This window comes from Dasypus novemcinctus, chromosome 11 (genome assembly GCF_030445035.2).
Source record: "Dasypus novemcinctus isolate mDasNov1 chromosome 11, mDasNov1.1.hap2, whole genome shotgun sequence".
NCBI lineage: Eukaryota > Metazoa > Chordata > Mammalia > Cingulata > Dasypodidae > Dasypus > Dasypus novemcinctus.
This window is the reverse complement of record NC_080683.1, coordinates 104,050,974-104,067,748: the sequence shown is the minus strand read 5'-3', so window position 1 is coordinate 104,067,748 and position 16,775 is coordinate 104,050,974. Positions and strand designations below refer to the sequence as shown.

Here is a 16,775-nt window from a genome sequence, read left to right as displayed (position 1 = left end):
AAAAAAGATAAAGAAAAGGGCAGGCAAAGCAAATGGGCAAAATATGTTAACTAAAGCATCTGGGTATGGAGGTTCATTATACTAGACCCTCTACAAATGTATAATTCTGAAAAATCTCCATTTAAAAATGTCTTCAATGAGAGAACAAGCTCACCTGGTTGTCCATGTCTTTGATGACCAGTAAGACAGGACTATCCAGCGAAGCTGATTTCCGGTAGAGCGTTTTCAAGCTGGTTCCGTGCTCTAACGTGCTATATGCGAGTCTCCAGGGATACCCTTGCACCCTTGCTGGAAGGCGTCGGGCCAGCTGCAGATTCAAAGAGGGAGATGCAAATATACATTTCACCACAAATCACTCGGGAACATGAGGTGCAGAAGAACTGCCTGTGGCTCAGACTCAAATCATGTACTTACATATTGCTTCTCTTTTACTCTGGGAAATATCTGCCACAATAACCAAGAAAGAGGATGGGAAGTCATTGCTCTGAGGGTGTTTACAACTTGGCAAGGATGCTGCCCAGAGCATGCCTTCTCCTGCAGGGGCTGGACTGTAGGCACAGCAGGTAGCTTGATAAACAGGTATGAAGGAGGCAGAGGCACATGCTCTTTCATGTCGACCTTAAGCCAAACAATTCCTGTTCCTCCAGCTATTCTTTCTAAACCCTTACAGGCTCAGAGCTGCTACTGACACCTTCAGTTTCCCACAGAAGTGAGAGCAAGAAAACGTGTTTTTATATTTCAAAAGGCTTTCATAAAGTTGGAGTAACAGATTTTCAGAAAATAGAAGGTACACAAAGAAAATTACAGGGAAAGGACCATTTTCATAGCAGAAAGTATTTTTCATCAAGCAAGTAAAGTATATTTGCTATATTTTACCAAACTCTTTAAAGTCACTGGAATGCTGCAATAATTACTAGAATAAATTTGGATCATATTTAAGCACAGTAGGACAACAGTAGGGCAACTTAAAAAAAATTTTTTTTTAAGAAATGGCTTTTCCTTTGGGCTTATTGGGAGAAAGTGCTATCTCTAAGTCATTGCAGGTCAGAGAGAGCAGCAAGGAATGCTACCGGAACCCTCTGAAACAGAGGCAGAGACCGGGCCTGGAGTTGGGCTGTGGGGTCGCTCCTTTTGGACCTGGCTCAGCCTTCGCCGCAGCAGAGGAGCAAATGTAAGGCTAGGGGTGGAAATGTGTACCTGGCTGGAGGACAGGAGGCCTCACCTGCTCCACGTGCATGTTCTCCAGCAGCGCGCTGTGTGGCTGCAGGATGGGCAGCACCTCCTCGTCATCGTCCTCATAGTAGCTGCACGTGCTCTTTCGGCGCTTTGCCTCCTCAACAGTGATGATCTGCAGTGCAGAAAACAAGCCAAGAAAAATGATGGATCCGCTTTGTCTCCAGTGCACAGCTGCCTGTAATGGCGCTTCAGCATCAGGATGTAAAGTGAAAAGGGACTCTGGGAGACATGGCTGGTTTTTCAATTTTGGAGCAAACGCAGAATTTAACATGGCACATTTGAGGCAATTAATATATACAAATCAAAGTCATAAATTTTCCATTTTTAATATTGCTGCTGATTGCTCAGTTGTCAAGTTAGTAGTATATATAAACTATCAAATAACTCCCTCGAAATGCCCTACATTAATCTTTAGCCTGCATGGAAGTTTGAATTGTTAAGGGACTAATCAGAGATCATTCTATAAATCTCCTATAAATAGGAAATATGGGAAAATAAGGATAGTTCCTTAAACACGGTTCCTGATGTTTTCTCTCAAGATTGTGAACATAGCAACCAGCAGTGATGGAAATAACGAACGGTAACAGTCACCAGGAACAACGATACAAAAAGGCACGAAGCTTTACTCCAAATTCCAATTCAGAATATACAGTTCTGAAATGATCAAAACAGTCCTGCTTTCTAAACTGAGAAACATGCTGTACACAACAATTATTATTTTGGAGCTATGCTTATGAACTACCAAAGTCCACTTTAAAGTCCTTTTTATTTTTGGTCTTTCCTAAAATCAGGATAACTCAATTAATTTTTTTGAAATTGAAGGATATACTAGGCAACTGGTTCACCAATTAGTTGTCTAATGGATAAGTAATACTGGCCGTTCCTTGGTGCCAGTATTAAAAGAGTTTTGCATTACAGAGAAAAAAGCATTTTCTACATTTAGTGAAAGTTGTTAGCTAATGCACCACTCATTTTCCAAAACATATGGCAACCAATATAAAATAGATGCCATTGTCCGAGACAGTTTTACAGGTAAGGAAGTAAGCTTATAAATTTTGCCATCTTCTAATGGAGTATTTACTTTAAAAAAACACAGATACAACATATTTTGGGGGGTGAAGTCGCCTTTTTGGTGAAGTCTACACTTACTGCAGGTAGAACATGAGGCTATGAAAAACATCACACATGGAATTCTGTTCCAAAGGAAAGGGGCAAACCACACCACACACATCTCTAAAATGAATAAAATACCTGCTCGGGTTGAAATGTCACTACAAAGCTTTCTAATTAGAATGCATTTCAAACATGCACTGTGGCAGATCGCTGAGGACTTCCAGCTCCTTACTAGCTCTTAGGGACAGTCTCCAACATACCTTCACAAAAGGCTCCTGGTCAGGTCTGGCACAATAGAAAATCTGAATGTCCAAGGGTAATCTTCGAACTTTCATGGTGCCCGTGAGACCTGACTGGTTGCTCTCCACCGAGGAACAGCGGCTCTCTATCTGCCTGCACACTGGCTACTCGCAGCCACGCTGAGCTACAACTGTTTTTTCAGTATCTAGTTTCCTGCATGATTGAGTTTCTGTTTCCCTTAGGAGAGGGCCGGGTTGCGACAGGAACACACCCAAATTAGGATTTAGAGCAAACACATAACTTCCTGTCAGGCAGGGCTGTGAGGCTGTAAATCACGCTTTCACCTTTGAACCAATGGTTTCCTAACAGTGCAACAAAACCGCATTGTTACATATTTTTCTTTTTCTTCTTACACCTTTCTTCCTAATTGGCCTCAGACTCACCTAGCTTTCCTGGCTCTGCCTTTTCAGGATTTGTCTTCAGCACCTTCTCTGAGGCTAAGCCTCCATTTTAAAGCTTACATATATTCCCTGACATCAATTTGAATCTCAAAGGAAGGATGAAAAGCAGAATAAATGGCTAAACTTGTAGAAAAATGGAAATTTCACTTCCATACCACATTATGTTCCTTGGGTGTGAAGAACTTCAAAGAATGGGAGAAGACCTGGTTTACCTAAGGCTGAGAAAGATGTCACTTTAGTTGAAAGGGAGTTTTTACAGAATAGCCAGCAGAGTAAGATTTACTTTTACATTCTAGAAAACTAGCCTCAATGACTAAAGAGCCAGGGTGAAAGTCCTCTAGTCCTCTGGTCCCCAGAGCAGACGTCAAGGGCTTGGAAAAGAGCGGACGCCAAGGGCTTGGAAAGAAATGTGGACGCCCCTCATTGGATCAATTTTCAAAGACTCTTCTGGATCTAAAATGGCCTTTTGGTCTTAGAGATCGCTCAAGGGTTCAGAGTCTATTGTAGAGCTCATCCTGGGGCTCTGAGCAGCCCCAGGTCAGCCAGAACTTCCTCTTGGCGCTAGAGCCTGGACACAACCTGGGGCAGAACCACTGGGCGAGAGAGCACTTTCTTCAGTACCTGGCACTTCATGACAGCACTTCGAGTGCTTCCTTTACCTCGCAGAGTGCCTGATACACTGCCAGGCATGGGGACACAAAGCACCCATAGTCTCGACTGGGTGGAAACAGTAGAGAGATGTTTATAAATAAGTGAACGCCGATCCATATGACACATACACAAGGAGCTAGAGTAGAAGCTCAAAGGGCATTAGGTCCACCTGGGGAATCCTGAGGTGGCTTATTCAGAAAGGGATTGGTGCTTCAGATGACTAGAGAGGGAGGTTAGGGGTAGTGGCTGTTCCAGGTGGAGGATAGAACCCAGAGGTGTGAAACAACATGAGGCATCTGGGCAGAGTTTCTGGGTCCACTCTGGCTGGAGAATAGAGGGCAAGGGAAAGCAGTGAGGGTGGTAGAGTGGAGTTAATGATGATCCTTGAGCCCAAGGGGGCTTAGAACTTATCCTATAGGATGCTGTTTCTAAAAGCGGGCTGCTCTGTAAAATCACCCAGGAGTTTTTAAAGACGTAGCTTCCAACATTGCCCCCCCCCAGACATACTAAATCAGAACCTCTAGTGGTTAGAATTCCATGAAAACAAGCAAACAAAAGCACTCCCCTAGTGGTGATTCTGATGACTGGCCAGGTGGGAAAGGCCTGCTGTAGGCAATGGGAACCACTGAAGGTTTTATATGTGGGGGAGTGTATGTCTATGTTTGTGTATTTAAATGACAAATTAAATGAGATAGCCCAGATCATTTATATGACCTTTAAACATGATGAGGGGAACATCACAAGCCAGAGTAAGAAAAATTGGTTATTAAAAAATTATAGACAGAGAAGCGGATTTGGCTCAAATGGATAGAGCGTCCACCTACCACATGGGAGGTCCAGGGTTCAAACCCAGGGCCTCCTGACCTGTGTGATGAGCTGGCCCATGCGCAGTGCTGATGTGCACAAGGAGTGCTGTGCCATGCAGAGGTGTCCCCCACATAGGGGAACCCCATGCACAGACTGCGCCTCATAAGGAGAGCCAGCCAGCACAAAAAAAGTGCAGCCTGCACACACACGGAGAACTGATGCAGTAAGATGACACAACAAAAAGAGACACAGATTCCCGGTGCCGCTGACAAGAATCAGAGCAGACACAGAAGAACACACAATGAATGGACACAGAGCAGACAACTGGGGGGGGGGGGGGGGGGACGGGGAGCAGGGTGCAGGGAAGGGAAGAGAAATAAATAAAAAATGAATCTAAAAAAAAAAAAGCAGAATCAACAAGAACCTGTGACTGGCTAGATATGATGGGTGGAGGAGAATCTGTGGTAATGACCAGGTTTTCTGGCTAGGGAAACCACTAATTAATATGGGAATCCCTGAGAAGAAAGCTTTTTTTTTTTTAGGTACCAGGGCTGGGGATTGAACCCAGACCTGGTATGTGGGGAGCCAACATTCAACCACTGAGCCACTCGGTTCTCCTGAGTTGGTTTTTTCATTTTTTTTTCCTTAGGAGGCACTGGGAACCAAACCTAGGACATCCCATGTGGTTTTAAAGATGATGAATTGTTTTGAATATGCTGAAGATGAAACTTCTCTTAAGGTCTAGGGGTGACCCACCTACAACAGAGGAGAGACACCATCATTGTGGATCATCTTGAAGTATTAATGCTAGTGCCCAGCGTTCCCTCCTGCCTGTCTCAAAGGTGGGCCAGCATTCTTCTCCTTGCACTTTTTGACTCTCTCTTCCACATGGTGAAGAGGCAGGGAGAAGGTGGCCTGCAGAGGTCCAGTCACCTCCCTCCCTGACTAGGTCTCCTTTCCATGTGTCCTGAGTATCAGTGAGAACACTATTTGTTTGGAATAGGCCAATCCATTTCTTCCTCCTCCTCCCTTCCTCTTCTTTTCTCTCTTTCAGCAGAGGTCTAGGGAGAGATTTGCCCTCTCAGGCCTGGGTGAGGCTGCCTGAGCCCACTCTACTCTGGATCCTGGAGCCAAGCTCTCTATGTGCCTTTCTAGCTTCTTTCCCTCTCAGGCAGTGGCCTCTTCTCCCATAGGAACTGTCAAGAGGAGATTCAAGTCGTGGATTAGTAGAAAGGGGCAGAAAAGGCCTTAAGGGGGAATGCTTTGGCTCAAGATGTTCAGGCTGAGTCAGGAAAGGATTAGGGTCCTCTAAGTGGTCCAACTCTTCTTCCTGGAACTCCATATTGGGGCAACAGGCTAGCCTCAGTGAGATAATGCACCTTTTCTGCCTTTATCTCCTTGCTTTTGTTATCTCATAGGGGCTGCTTTGGGTGGGATGATTAGATGAGCACAGGACTTGAGTGTTTCTAGGTCCTTTGGCCAGAGTACCAATGCCACATGGTCTCTGCATCATACAAACTTCAGGCAGGGCCTGTGGGGCATCTATGATATCTAGAATAGCAGCTTGAGAGAAAGAAATGTGGGAGTCAGCACATAAACTGTGGGAGTTGATGAACTTGTCCAAGAAAGACATAACAAATGGGAAGAGAAGAAAGCTGTGATGTTCAAGTTCATGTGACAGCTTGGCCAGGTTATGTCTAGTTGTTTGTTCATGTAAGCACTAGCCTGACTGTTACTATGAGCTAGTTCATGGATTTAAATCATCAGTAAGTTGACTGTACCTATGGCTCATTACATCTACAATCAACGGACGAGATTGCCTTCAACAATGAGAGAAGTCTTATCCAGTCAGCTGAAGGTCTTAAAAGGAAAAGTAATGTTTTAGCAGTCAGAAGGAAGAACTCCCTTCTCCATTTCAGTCAGCCAGCCAGCTTCTCCTGGGGAATTCACTGAAAATCTTAATTGGAGTTTCCAGCCTGTGGCCGGCCCTATAGAGTTTGGACTTGCCCATTCCCACAGTTGTATGAGCCAATTCCTATTTAAAAATCTCTCAATATTTATATAACACATGCTCATATCTCCTGTCACTTCTGCTTTCTAATACAGATTTTGATACAGAGAGTGGTTCTTGAGAAACAGAAACTTAAGGATGAGATTTCCAAGTTGGTTCTGGGATTTTTGGAATTAGTTCACTAACATGATTAGAATCAAAGGCACTAATGATTCTATTTCCAACAATCAAGATAGCACTGACAGCCCATGGTGTAAGCTAGCAAAAGAGATACACAAAATATCACCACTGGATAAGACTACTCAAAAGGCAAGAATCTGGGTGACAGTGTTTTTACACATTAAGAGTTCTGTGGAGGGAAGCGGACTTGTCCCAGTGGTTAGGGCGTCCATCTACCACATGGGAGGTCCGCGGTTCAAACCCTGGGTCTCCATGACCCGTGTGGAGCTGGCCATGCACAGTGCTGATGCGCGCAAGGGGTGCCGTGCCACCCAGGGGTGTCCCCGTGTAGGGGAGCCCACGCTTAAGGAGTGCGCCCCGGAAGGAGAGCCGCCCAGTGTGAAAGAAAGTGCAGCCTGCCCAAGAATGGTGCTGCACACATGGAGAGCTGACACAACCAGATGACACAACAAAAAGAAACACAGATTCCCATGCTGCTGACAACAGAAGCGGACAAAGAAGACGCAGCAAATAGACACAGAAAACAGACAATGGGGGGAAGGGAAGGGGAGAGAAATAAATTAAAAAATCTTAAAAAAAAAAAAAGAGTTTTGTGGAGTTAAAATCTTGAGATATCCCTTCCAAGGTGAAGGATAAGTTGTTGCATCTGGTCCCTACTGCAACTGAAAAAGAGGCACAATGCCTAGTTGGCCTCTTTGGCTTTTGGAGACAAAATCCTCATTTGGGAATGCTACTTCAGCCCATTTACTGAGTGACTGAAAAGCTGCTAGCTTTGAATGGGGACTGGAGCAAGAGAAGGTTCTGGGAAGTGGATTTGGCTCAACGGATAGAGTGTCCACCTACCACATGGGAGGTCCAGGGTTCAAACCCAGGGCCTCCTGACCAGTGTGGTGAGCGGGCCCACGTGCAGTGTTGATGCGTGCAAGGAGTGCTCTACCACGCAGAGGTGTCCCCTGCATAGGGGAGCCCCATGCACAAGGTGTGTGCCCCATAGCGAGAGCCACCCTGTGCAAAGAAAGCACAGCCTACCCATGTGTGGCACCACACACATGGAGAGCTGACGCAGTAAGATGATGCAACAAAGAGAGACACAGATTCCTGGTGCTGCTGACAAGAATCCAAGTGGACACAGAAGAACACACAGCAAATGGACACAGAGAACAGACAACTGGGTGGGGGGAGAGAAATAAATAAAAAACAAATCTTTAAAAAAAAAAAAAAAAGAAGGTTCTGCAACAGGTCCAGGTTGCTGTGCAAGGTACTCTGCCACTTGGGCCATATGATCCAGAATTTGGCGCCTTTGGCATGTCCCTACAGGAGAGTCACAGTACAGACGCTTAGGATATTGGAGCAAAGGCCTGCCTCCTCTGCAGATAACTACTCTCCTATTGAGAAACAGCTTTTGGCTCTGTTACTGGGCCTTAGTAGAGACCAAATACTTACCCAAGGGCCATCAAGTTACCACGAGACCTGAGATGCCCATCATAAACTGGGTTTTGCCTGACCCACCAAGCCATAAAGTTGTGCATGCACAGCAGCGCTCCATCTTAAAATGGAAGTGGTATATATAAGACAGGGCTTGAGGTGGCCCTGAAGGCACAAGTAAGTAACATGAGGAAGTGGCCCATATACATGTGGCTCCCACTTCTGCCAAACTACCTTCTCTTCCCCAGCCTATAGCTATGGCCTCTTGGGGAGTTTCTTACAATCATTTGGCCAAGGAAGAGAAAATTTGGGCCTCATTTACAGATGGTTCTGCACTATATAGGTACTAGCTGAAAGTGGACAGCTGCAGCACTGTAGACCTTTTCTGGGATGTCCCTGAAGGACAGTGGTGAGAGGAAATCCTCCCAGTGGGCAGAACTTCGAGTAGTGTACCTAGCTGTACACTTTGTTTGGAAGGAGAAACAGCCAGAGGTGCATTTGTACATTAGTTAATGAGCTGTCACCAATGGCTGACAGGGCTGGATGGTCAGGGCTTGGAAGGAACACAACTGGAAAATTGGTGACAAAGAGGTCTGGGGGAGAGGTTATGTGGATAGACCTTTCTAAGTGGGCAAAAATATCTATTTGGATCCCACATGAATGCTCACCAGAGGGTGACTTCAACAGAGGAAGATTTTAATAATCAAGTGGATAAGTATTCTATGGATACCAGTCTGCCTCTTTCACCACCCACTACTGCCATTGCCCAATGTGCTCACGAACAAAGTAGCAATGTTAGTAGGGATGAAGATTATGCACGGGTTCAATAATATGGACCTCCACTCACTTAGACTGACTTGGCTAGAGCCATTGATTAGTGCTCAACCTGTTAGCAGGAAAAACCCACACTCAGCCCCTGAAATGGCCCTACTCCCCAAGCCACCTACTTGGTGGCAGGTTGATTACATTGGACCACTTCCATCATGGAAGGTGCAGCATTTTATTCTAACTGAAATTGACACATACTCTGGTTACAGGTTTGACTTCCCTGTATGCAATGCTTCTGCCAAAACTACAATCCGTGATCCTACAGAATGTCTCATCCATTGTCATGGTATTCCACAGAGCATTGCTTCTGATCAAAGAGCCCACTTCATGGCATATGGCCTGTGGGAATGGGTACATGCTCATGGAATTCACTGGTCTTACCATGTTCCTATCATCCTGAAGCAGCCTGATTGATAGCACGTTGGAATGGCCTTTTGAAGACTCATTTTTGGCACTGACTGGATGGTAAACTTGCAGGGCTGGAGCAATGTTTTTGAGGAGGCTGTATATGCTGTATCTCAGCATCCACTCTATGGTGCTATTTCTCCCATGGCCAGAATTCATGGGTCTAAGAATCAAAGGATGGAAAGGGGAGAGGTCCCTACTACCTCTAGTGACCCACTAAGAAAATTTTTGCTTCCTGTCCATGCAACCTTAGGCTCTACTGGTCTATAGGTCTTAGTTGCAAAAGGAGGAGTGCTTCCACCAAGAGACACAACAGTGAGTCCAATGAATTGGAAGTTAAAACTGCCATCTGGCCACTTTGGGCTCCTCATACCTCTGATTCAATAGTCAAAGAAGGGAATTACTGTACTCATTGGGGTGACTTATGTTGATTATCAGGAGAAACAGGACTGCTACCAAATAATGGAGATAAAGAAGAGGTTGCTTCTTCTACTACCATGCCTTGTAATCAAAGTCAATGGAAAACTGCAACAACGTGCTCCAGACAGGACCACTAATGGCCCAGAAACTTAAGGAATGAAGGTTTGGGTCACCCTATCAGTCACTTTTTTGGGTTTTACTTTATTTGCTTAGACCTTTAAAGCTGGCATTCCTTAGGGTTCTGCTCTGAGCTCCACCCCTTCCCACTCTACATACTTTCCTTGGATAACCCTACCTCCGTCCATAACTTCCATTTTGCTAGAGATTTCCAAAAGTTTGTCTTCAGATCTTTCTCCTAAGTTTCATCCCAATTGTCTCTTTTTTTTTTCCCCAATTATTTTAGTCTTTTTTTTCTCTCTTCTCTCCCATTCCCCCATCCTGCCCCAGTTGTCTGTTCTGTGTGTCCATTTTGCTGCGTGTTCATCTTTTTCCCATGTCAGTGGCATGGGATATGTGTTTCTTTTTGTTGCGTCATCTTGCTGTGTCAGTTCTCCGTGTGTGTGGTGCCATTCCTGGGCAGGCTGCACTTTCTTTGGCGCTGGGTGGCTCTCCTTACTGGGCGCACTCCTTGCGCGTGGGGGCTCCCTTACGTGGGGACACACCTGCGTGGCAGGGCATTCCTTGCATGCACTGTGCATGGGCCAGCTCCTCATGGGTCAAGGATGCCTGGGGTTTGAACCGGGGACCTCCTATGTGGTAGACAGACGCCCTATCCACTGGGCCAAGTCTGCTTCCCCCAATTGTCTCTTGGAATGCCATAGGCAACTCAAGTACAGATTCAAATCAGAATGAAGAGCCTTTTGTAGTAAATGTAATCCTCTTGTGATGCTCCTTATCTCAACAGAGGACAGACACCTCTATCCTCCCAGTTCCCACTGTAGAAACCAGGAGATTAATGTTAACATTTTCCTTACTATTCACATCTAATTTCTCAACAAGTTCTGCATATTCCACCTATAAACTGTCAAAGCCATCCAATTTTGTCTATCTTCCCTGCTATTCTCTTTTGGCAACCATAATTTCTCAACCTTTGTTACTCTAAGAGTCTCTTTACAGGTCTTCATGCCTCAAGTCTTGTCCAACTTCAGTCTACTCAACATCAGTCAGCCAGCTAGAGCTTGCTACAATGAATATCTGTAGGTACTTCTCCATGCTCAAAACAGTTCAGTGGCTTCCTCATTCCCTTAGGAAAATATCCAGACTCCTACACTTAGTTCATAAGGCCCTTCAGAATCTGGCCTTACTAACTTCTCTGCTCTTATTTCTTGTCACTTTCCTGGCCCTGTACTCTATGTTCCAGTCTCACTGAACTATTTTTAATTTGTCAAATGCTCCCATGCTCTCTACTTCTCTTCTGGGTATTCATCTGCACAAAGTTTTCTCTCTGGCCAGAACTATCTATGCTTCTTTCTATTTCTTCAGGTTTCAGCTCAGATTGCTTCTTCTGGGAAGCATTCTCCAACTGCCCTAGTTTGGTTTAGGTGCCTGGTTATATGTTCCCATAGTCCTGGTACTTCACTTATCAGGGAAACTATATCATAAAGATCTATCTTTACTTCTTGATAAACTCTAAATCCTACTTACTGCATACATTGTGCTCCCAGCAAGGTGAGGGCTTTGTAGGTGCCCAAAAAAGTTACGAAGGGATTTTAAAGGTCAAGTCAAGGAATCTGAATGTCATCTTGTAGGTAAAGGGGAATGAGCAGCAGTTTTTAACCAGGGGAGTGATATGACTTGACTGTAAACATCAGGGGCCATATTTATCTTGTTTATACTGTGTCCAGGGTACCTAGCATAGCATCTGGCACGTAGTAGGCACTCAAATATTCACTGAATGAATAAATGAAGTCTTCTTAGAAAAACAACTCTAGCTAAGGTGTGGAGGATGAACTGGATTGGGATGGGTCAACACGGTAAAATCAGCACACTGTGTAAAAGTGAAAGCAAGTAAAGCAGTATCAATGGGGAAAGATCGTGGAGACTGTGTTAAAGATATATTCCTGAGAAAGAAATTGAAAGATTTGGGGGCTATGTGGATGTGAAGATGAAGGAGGGAGAGGAGTTGATGGTGTAAACTTTTCTAATTTGGGTGGTGGGAGTTTGACGGATCCTTTAATCAAAATGAAGAATGCACTGGGCAGAAGAAAACCCTGGAAAAAGACATTTTGAGTTGCAGACACACCCTGACCCAACAAGTGGATGTGTTTAGTTAGCACAAGGGTTGAGTTAGCACAAGGAGAGGGGTTGGGATGAAGACCTGGGAATGGCCAGTACTTAGGTGATCAATGAAGACAGAAGATAATATGAAGGCCTTTAGGGGTGTTGGTGAACAAGAACAGAAGATTGGTATAACAGTCTAGAGGAGGAAAACATTTAAGTGGTAAGGCAGAAGAAAGGAAAGGAGTATAAAGAATTGGTCAGAGACAGAAAAGTGAAACTGGGGAATAGTTCTGTGCAAGCCAAGACCTTGAGTGGGATCAGTGGAGTCAAATGCAGAGACGGCAATTAGGAGGCCTCTGGTGTCCTGGGATAGAGTGATTTCAGTGGTGAATGGAGAACAAGTCAGACTGCAAGGTACTGAAGAGTAAAGGGCAGTTGAGAAATTGGAGACAATGAGTGGGAATGAGTTTTTGTCCCAAAAGTCTGGTGGTGATAGAACAAAGGGTATAGGGAAAACCTCAAAAGAAATTTAAAGGTGAACAGAAGTTTTTTTTCCCCTTCTTTCTTCCTCTTATTCCTTCTTTTGACTCTCTATCATATCTTGATGAAACAGAAAGAGCCAGGAGGGAAGGAGAGAACAAAGACATAGGAGAAGACATTTATAACTGATTTAACAAAAATCAGCTTAGTGAGGGGAAAGATATACCCTTCTCAAGTCAAAAATGAAGGGTGCTAGAACAGGTAAAATAAGTAGAGAGGAGGGAAGGGAAGGTAAGGAGAATCTTATCCAATGGCCTTTTCTTTGTGAAATGAGGGAAAGGCCAAATTCTGGGATTCAATGAGGGTGAGCAGGTGATGAAGCTAAGGAGAGTGGTGAGAAGTTAGAAAAGAGAGATGCCTAGAGATAAGGAAAAGGGTTTCCATAATCAGGCATGAGGACTCAGATACATCAGAAACCATGTATTTGTAATGGCACCATTCTCTTTGGTTGAACGTGTTCTTCAGCAATGCTTGGCCACCTAGGAACAGAAAAGTTTTGAGGGTGGAGTTCTCCAGGATTGCAGATTGGCTAGATAGGGACAGTGGATGGAATACAGGCTGAGGAACTCAGGAGTTCTGGGAAGTCTGTTCCTGAATTCATCAACCACCTGTCCATTATAGCTACGCTCATTATTCACATATTGTCTGTGCTCACATTGGTGCTAAAATGACAGAGATGAGTACTTGTGACAGAGATGGTATGGCTTGCAAAGCCAGAACATTTACTACCTGACTCTTTCCAGAAAAAAGTTTGCTGACCTCTTAACTGAGGCACGGAGCTCTGAGTGGAAACAGTGAGGGGATCAGTCTGGTATGGACAGAATGAACTATGTGTACATGTGTGATGTGATGGTGTCCTTTTGACACACATAACTTGCTTCAAACGAGGAGAATGGCGGTATTTTCCTCTGTGTCTTCATAGTTGCATAGGAAATCTAATTTTGAAGAGCCAGTTACTTGTATCCGAACCCAAGAACATTTCAATTGCACACTCTACTTTAGTTTGGCCACCATCTATCCCCCTCCTGAGTGCTCACCTCCCAGCTCTTGGTGGTTGGCTCGCTGAAGAAGTTGTCAATCATATTCAGTTCTTCCTTTTCCACCACCACAAAGCCTTGCTCTTTGGCATCTTTGCCATAGATGTCAGGAGACCACTGAACAAAGAAGGTGTACAAGTGATCCACCCTGGAAAACACATGAGGGAGAGGGGGTCAGCACCAAGTCTGCTTTCTGGCAGGTGCTAGTGGGGGCTCTGGGTGCATACAATCATCTTTTTCCTGTTTCACAAACCCATTTTGCTAACTAGGAAATTTCCCATTGTGAAGGTTATCTCTACTAGTGGCTTTCCAAGGTCTGGAAATAAGAGCCAACAAATGAAAGCAATAGAGAAGTCAAGAACAATGAGAAACTGTTAAGACTGTCTTGTAATCTGAGATTGAGATAGGACATAAAACTGTAAAACTCAACAGATGAAACATTTACATAAAGTGCCTGTTCTCACTGGATCATAATTTATCAGGCACTTGTATTCATGGGAGAAAAAATTATCTGAGGCTTTGGGAAGAAAGATGCAGAATACTCAGAGAGGTCTTTTTATGGCTCAAAGTACTGTTATAATTTTAATAAAACATCTTGGATAAATTAGAAATGTTAGGAATAATGCTAGCTATTACTTTAATAGTAGAAAGAGACAATTTTTAAAACTTTTTCTTAGAAATTTTAGATTACAACAAAGTTACACAGAAAATACAAGGGATTCTCATATATCCCACTTCCTGTCACATTCTCCTCTTAATAACATCTTACATTACTGTGGTATATTTGTTACCATTGATGAACAAATACTGAAGCATTGTTACTAACCATGGTCTATAGTTTATATTATGGTTTACATTTTGCACCATACAATTTTATACGTTTTGACAACAGGTATTATGGCCTGTATCCATCATTGCAATATCATGCAAAAATAACCACAAAAATGTCCCATGTTCCATCTAATCTTCCCTCCCCCTCCACTAAGAACCTCTAGTAACCACTATCTTTGTATCAATGTTACAAGTTCTTCAATAACTACAACAATAAGTGTACTTTGGTTCATTGTTGTATTCTCCCCTTATTGTTTGTTCATTCCTCAGTCTTGAGGATTTGGGGATGGTGATGCCCACTCTGCTTCAGAATTAGAGGGGTTTAGATCTTATGGGGCAGATGGAAGGAATTGCTTTCCTTGCAGATGTAGATACTCTTTGCTTTTGGGGATGGGAGTTGTCCATCATCACCGTTTTGTTCATTGTCCTGGGCAAGTCTGATGAACTGGAGAGTAGATGTTGGTTACAACTCTGCTGAGATTCAGGGCTCAACTGGCATATGAACAGACAGAAGATTTATCTCTGGGACATGTATTTGCCATTTATACCTAGGCTCAAATAAAAGTTTAAAAGAATCACATGTAGGGAAATCATAAATGACTCTGTTATAAATTGGGGCAAATCAAGGAGACTTACTTTTTTACATAGGAATGTAGTTTACTTTCAGTTTCTCTGTTCACTTATACATATTTAATATATGAAGGCTCTGAAGGATCTCTCAAGCCTTACTAGAGAGTCAGCTAGCTCCCAAGCAGAGGACAACAGCGCTGGGTTCCACCGCCAGTCAGGATGAGTTTACGCCCTTTGACATTGTATTCTACACACTGTGAAGGAGTGGGTGATGATCCTTTTAATGTCAAAATTATAATTTCAATCTGAGGCTATGCTTGAGATAATGTTAGCTACTAATTTTTAAAGTTATAATTATGCAAAAATATTTTATCAGTGTTATTAGGACCGAAACAGAGGAAAGGACACATCACCGACAATTCTGATACCCCAATGGATCAAACTGCTTTTAGGGTTTCACAACCCCATCTGTCCTTAACTGCACATATATGCAATTTTCATTTCATTGTAATCATAACCAAGGTATAACTGTCTGCTATATGTAGCATCATATAATGCACATTTACCATATTGCTAGTCTTTAGTTAATTTACAATTTTAAAATATCTGAGGCTTTTTAAAAAATTCTTTTTAATTCAAGAAGTGGTGGGATCAGAGAACAATCATGCACAAAATACAGGATTCTCATTAACACCACTACCCTATTATAACACCTTGCATTTATGTGGTACATTTGTTACAACTGGTTAAAGCATGTTTTTATAATTAGACTACTAACTATAGTCCATGGTTTAACTAAGGTTCACTGTGTTGTGCAGTTTCGAGGATTTTTTTTTTTTTAATGTTTATTCTGGTACCATACAACAACCTAACAATTCCCTTTAACCACATTCAGACACATATTTCAGTGCTGTAAATTATATTCACAATGTTCAGGTACCATCACCACAATTATCAAAACAATTCCATCATTCTAAATAGAAACTGTACATTTGAAGCCTCAGCTCCCTAATGGCTACCTTAGAGAAATTAATACACCCACAATTAGCCTGCAATCCTATGTTGTCAGGTAGCTAGCTTGTTCCCCTTTCTTTGATAGAACCAATAATGTTGCAGAGAACGTCCATGCTCATTGCCTGTGTTTTTCACCTTTTTAAAATTACTTCCTCAAGACTAGTTCCCAGAAAACGGATTGTTGGGCAAAAGGGCATAATTTTATAGCTTGTGATTCATCCTGCCAAACTGCTATTAATACTGAAAGGCTGACTAGTTTACTCCACCTCCAACACTGATTTTATATTAGTTTCATCATAATCGTTTCCTTTTTTTTTTTAAGTTTAATGAATATAAATTTTACCCAACTCACTTTGCAGTTCTTTAAGTATTAGTGAGTTGAACATTTTTCAATGTTTTTTTTTTCCCCCTGGGTGTGGCTTTTCTTTCATCAATTGGCTCTTTGCAATTGTGGGGTCCATGTTTTTCTTTTCAATTTGTGGGAGCCTTCATGTAGTGGAAACATTAACCATTATTATGATGCATTTCTAAGCTACTATTTCCCTCATCAGTCATGTCTTTCCCCCATAAGACAGAAGTACTAATTTTCATATAGACTAAAGGTTTATTTCCTTTGCAATTTCTCCTACTCCTTCAGCACATGGAAAGTTATCACACAAAACAAGGTGCTCATTGGTGTATATGTTATGCTATCATTTCTACTTTAGACTTTATATATTTGTGTGTGTGTATATATATGTGTGTATATATATACACATATGTACTACGACTATACAGACTACTTTG

The 16,775-nt window shown here is 43.0% G+C and overlaps 1 protein-coding gene across 8 annotated transcripts in view; it reads right to left on the bottom strand.

Annotated features, from left to right (window-relative positions):
• Positions 1–16,775, bottom strand: part of NCOA7 (nuclear receptor coactivator 7) — a 168,810-nt gene that overhangs the window by 5,077 nt on the left and 146,958 nt on the right. For 7 of the 8 annotated variants that reach the window (XM_004469058.4, XM_058307389.1, XM_012529223.3 and 4 more), the window contains 3 exons: positions 13,575–13,722; positions 1,223–1,348; positions 155–307 (listed from right to left, as the gene is read on the bottom strand). In XM_004469058.4, the coding sequence (XP_004469115.1) occupies positions 155–307; positions 1,223–1,348; positions 13,575–13,722 (427 nt within the window). Of the gene's footprint in view, positions 1–154; positions 308–1,222; positions 1,349–12,942; positions 13,017–13,574; positions 13,723–16,775 lie in introns of those variants that run through there. The other variant, XM_071218651.1, reaches the window with a different exon arrangement.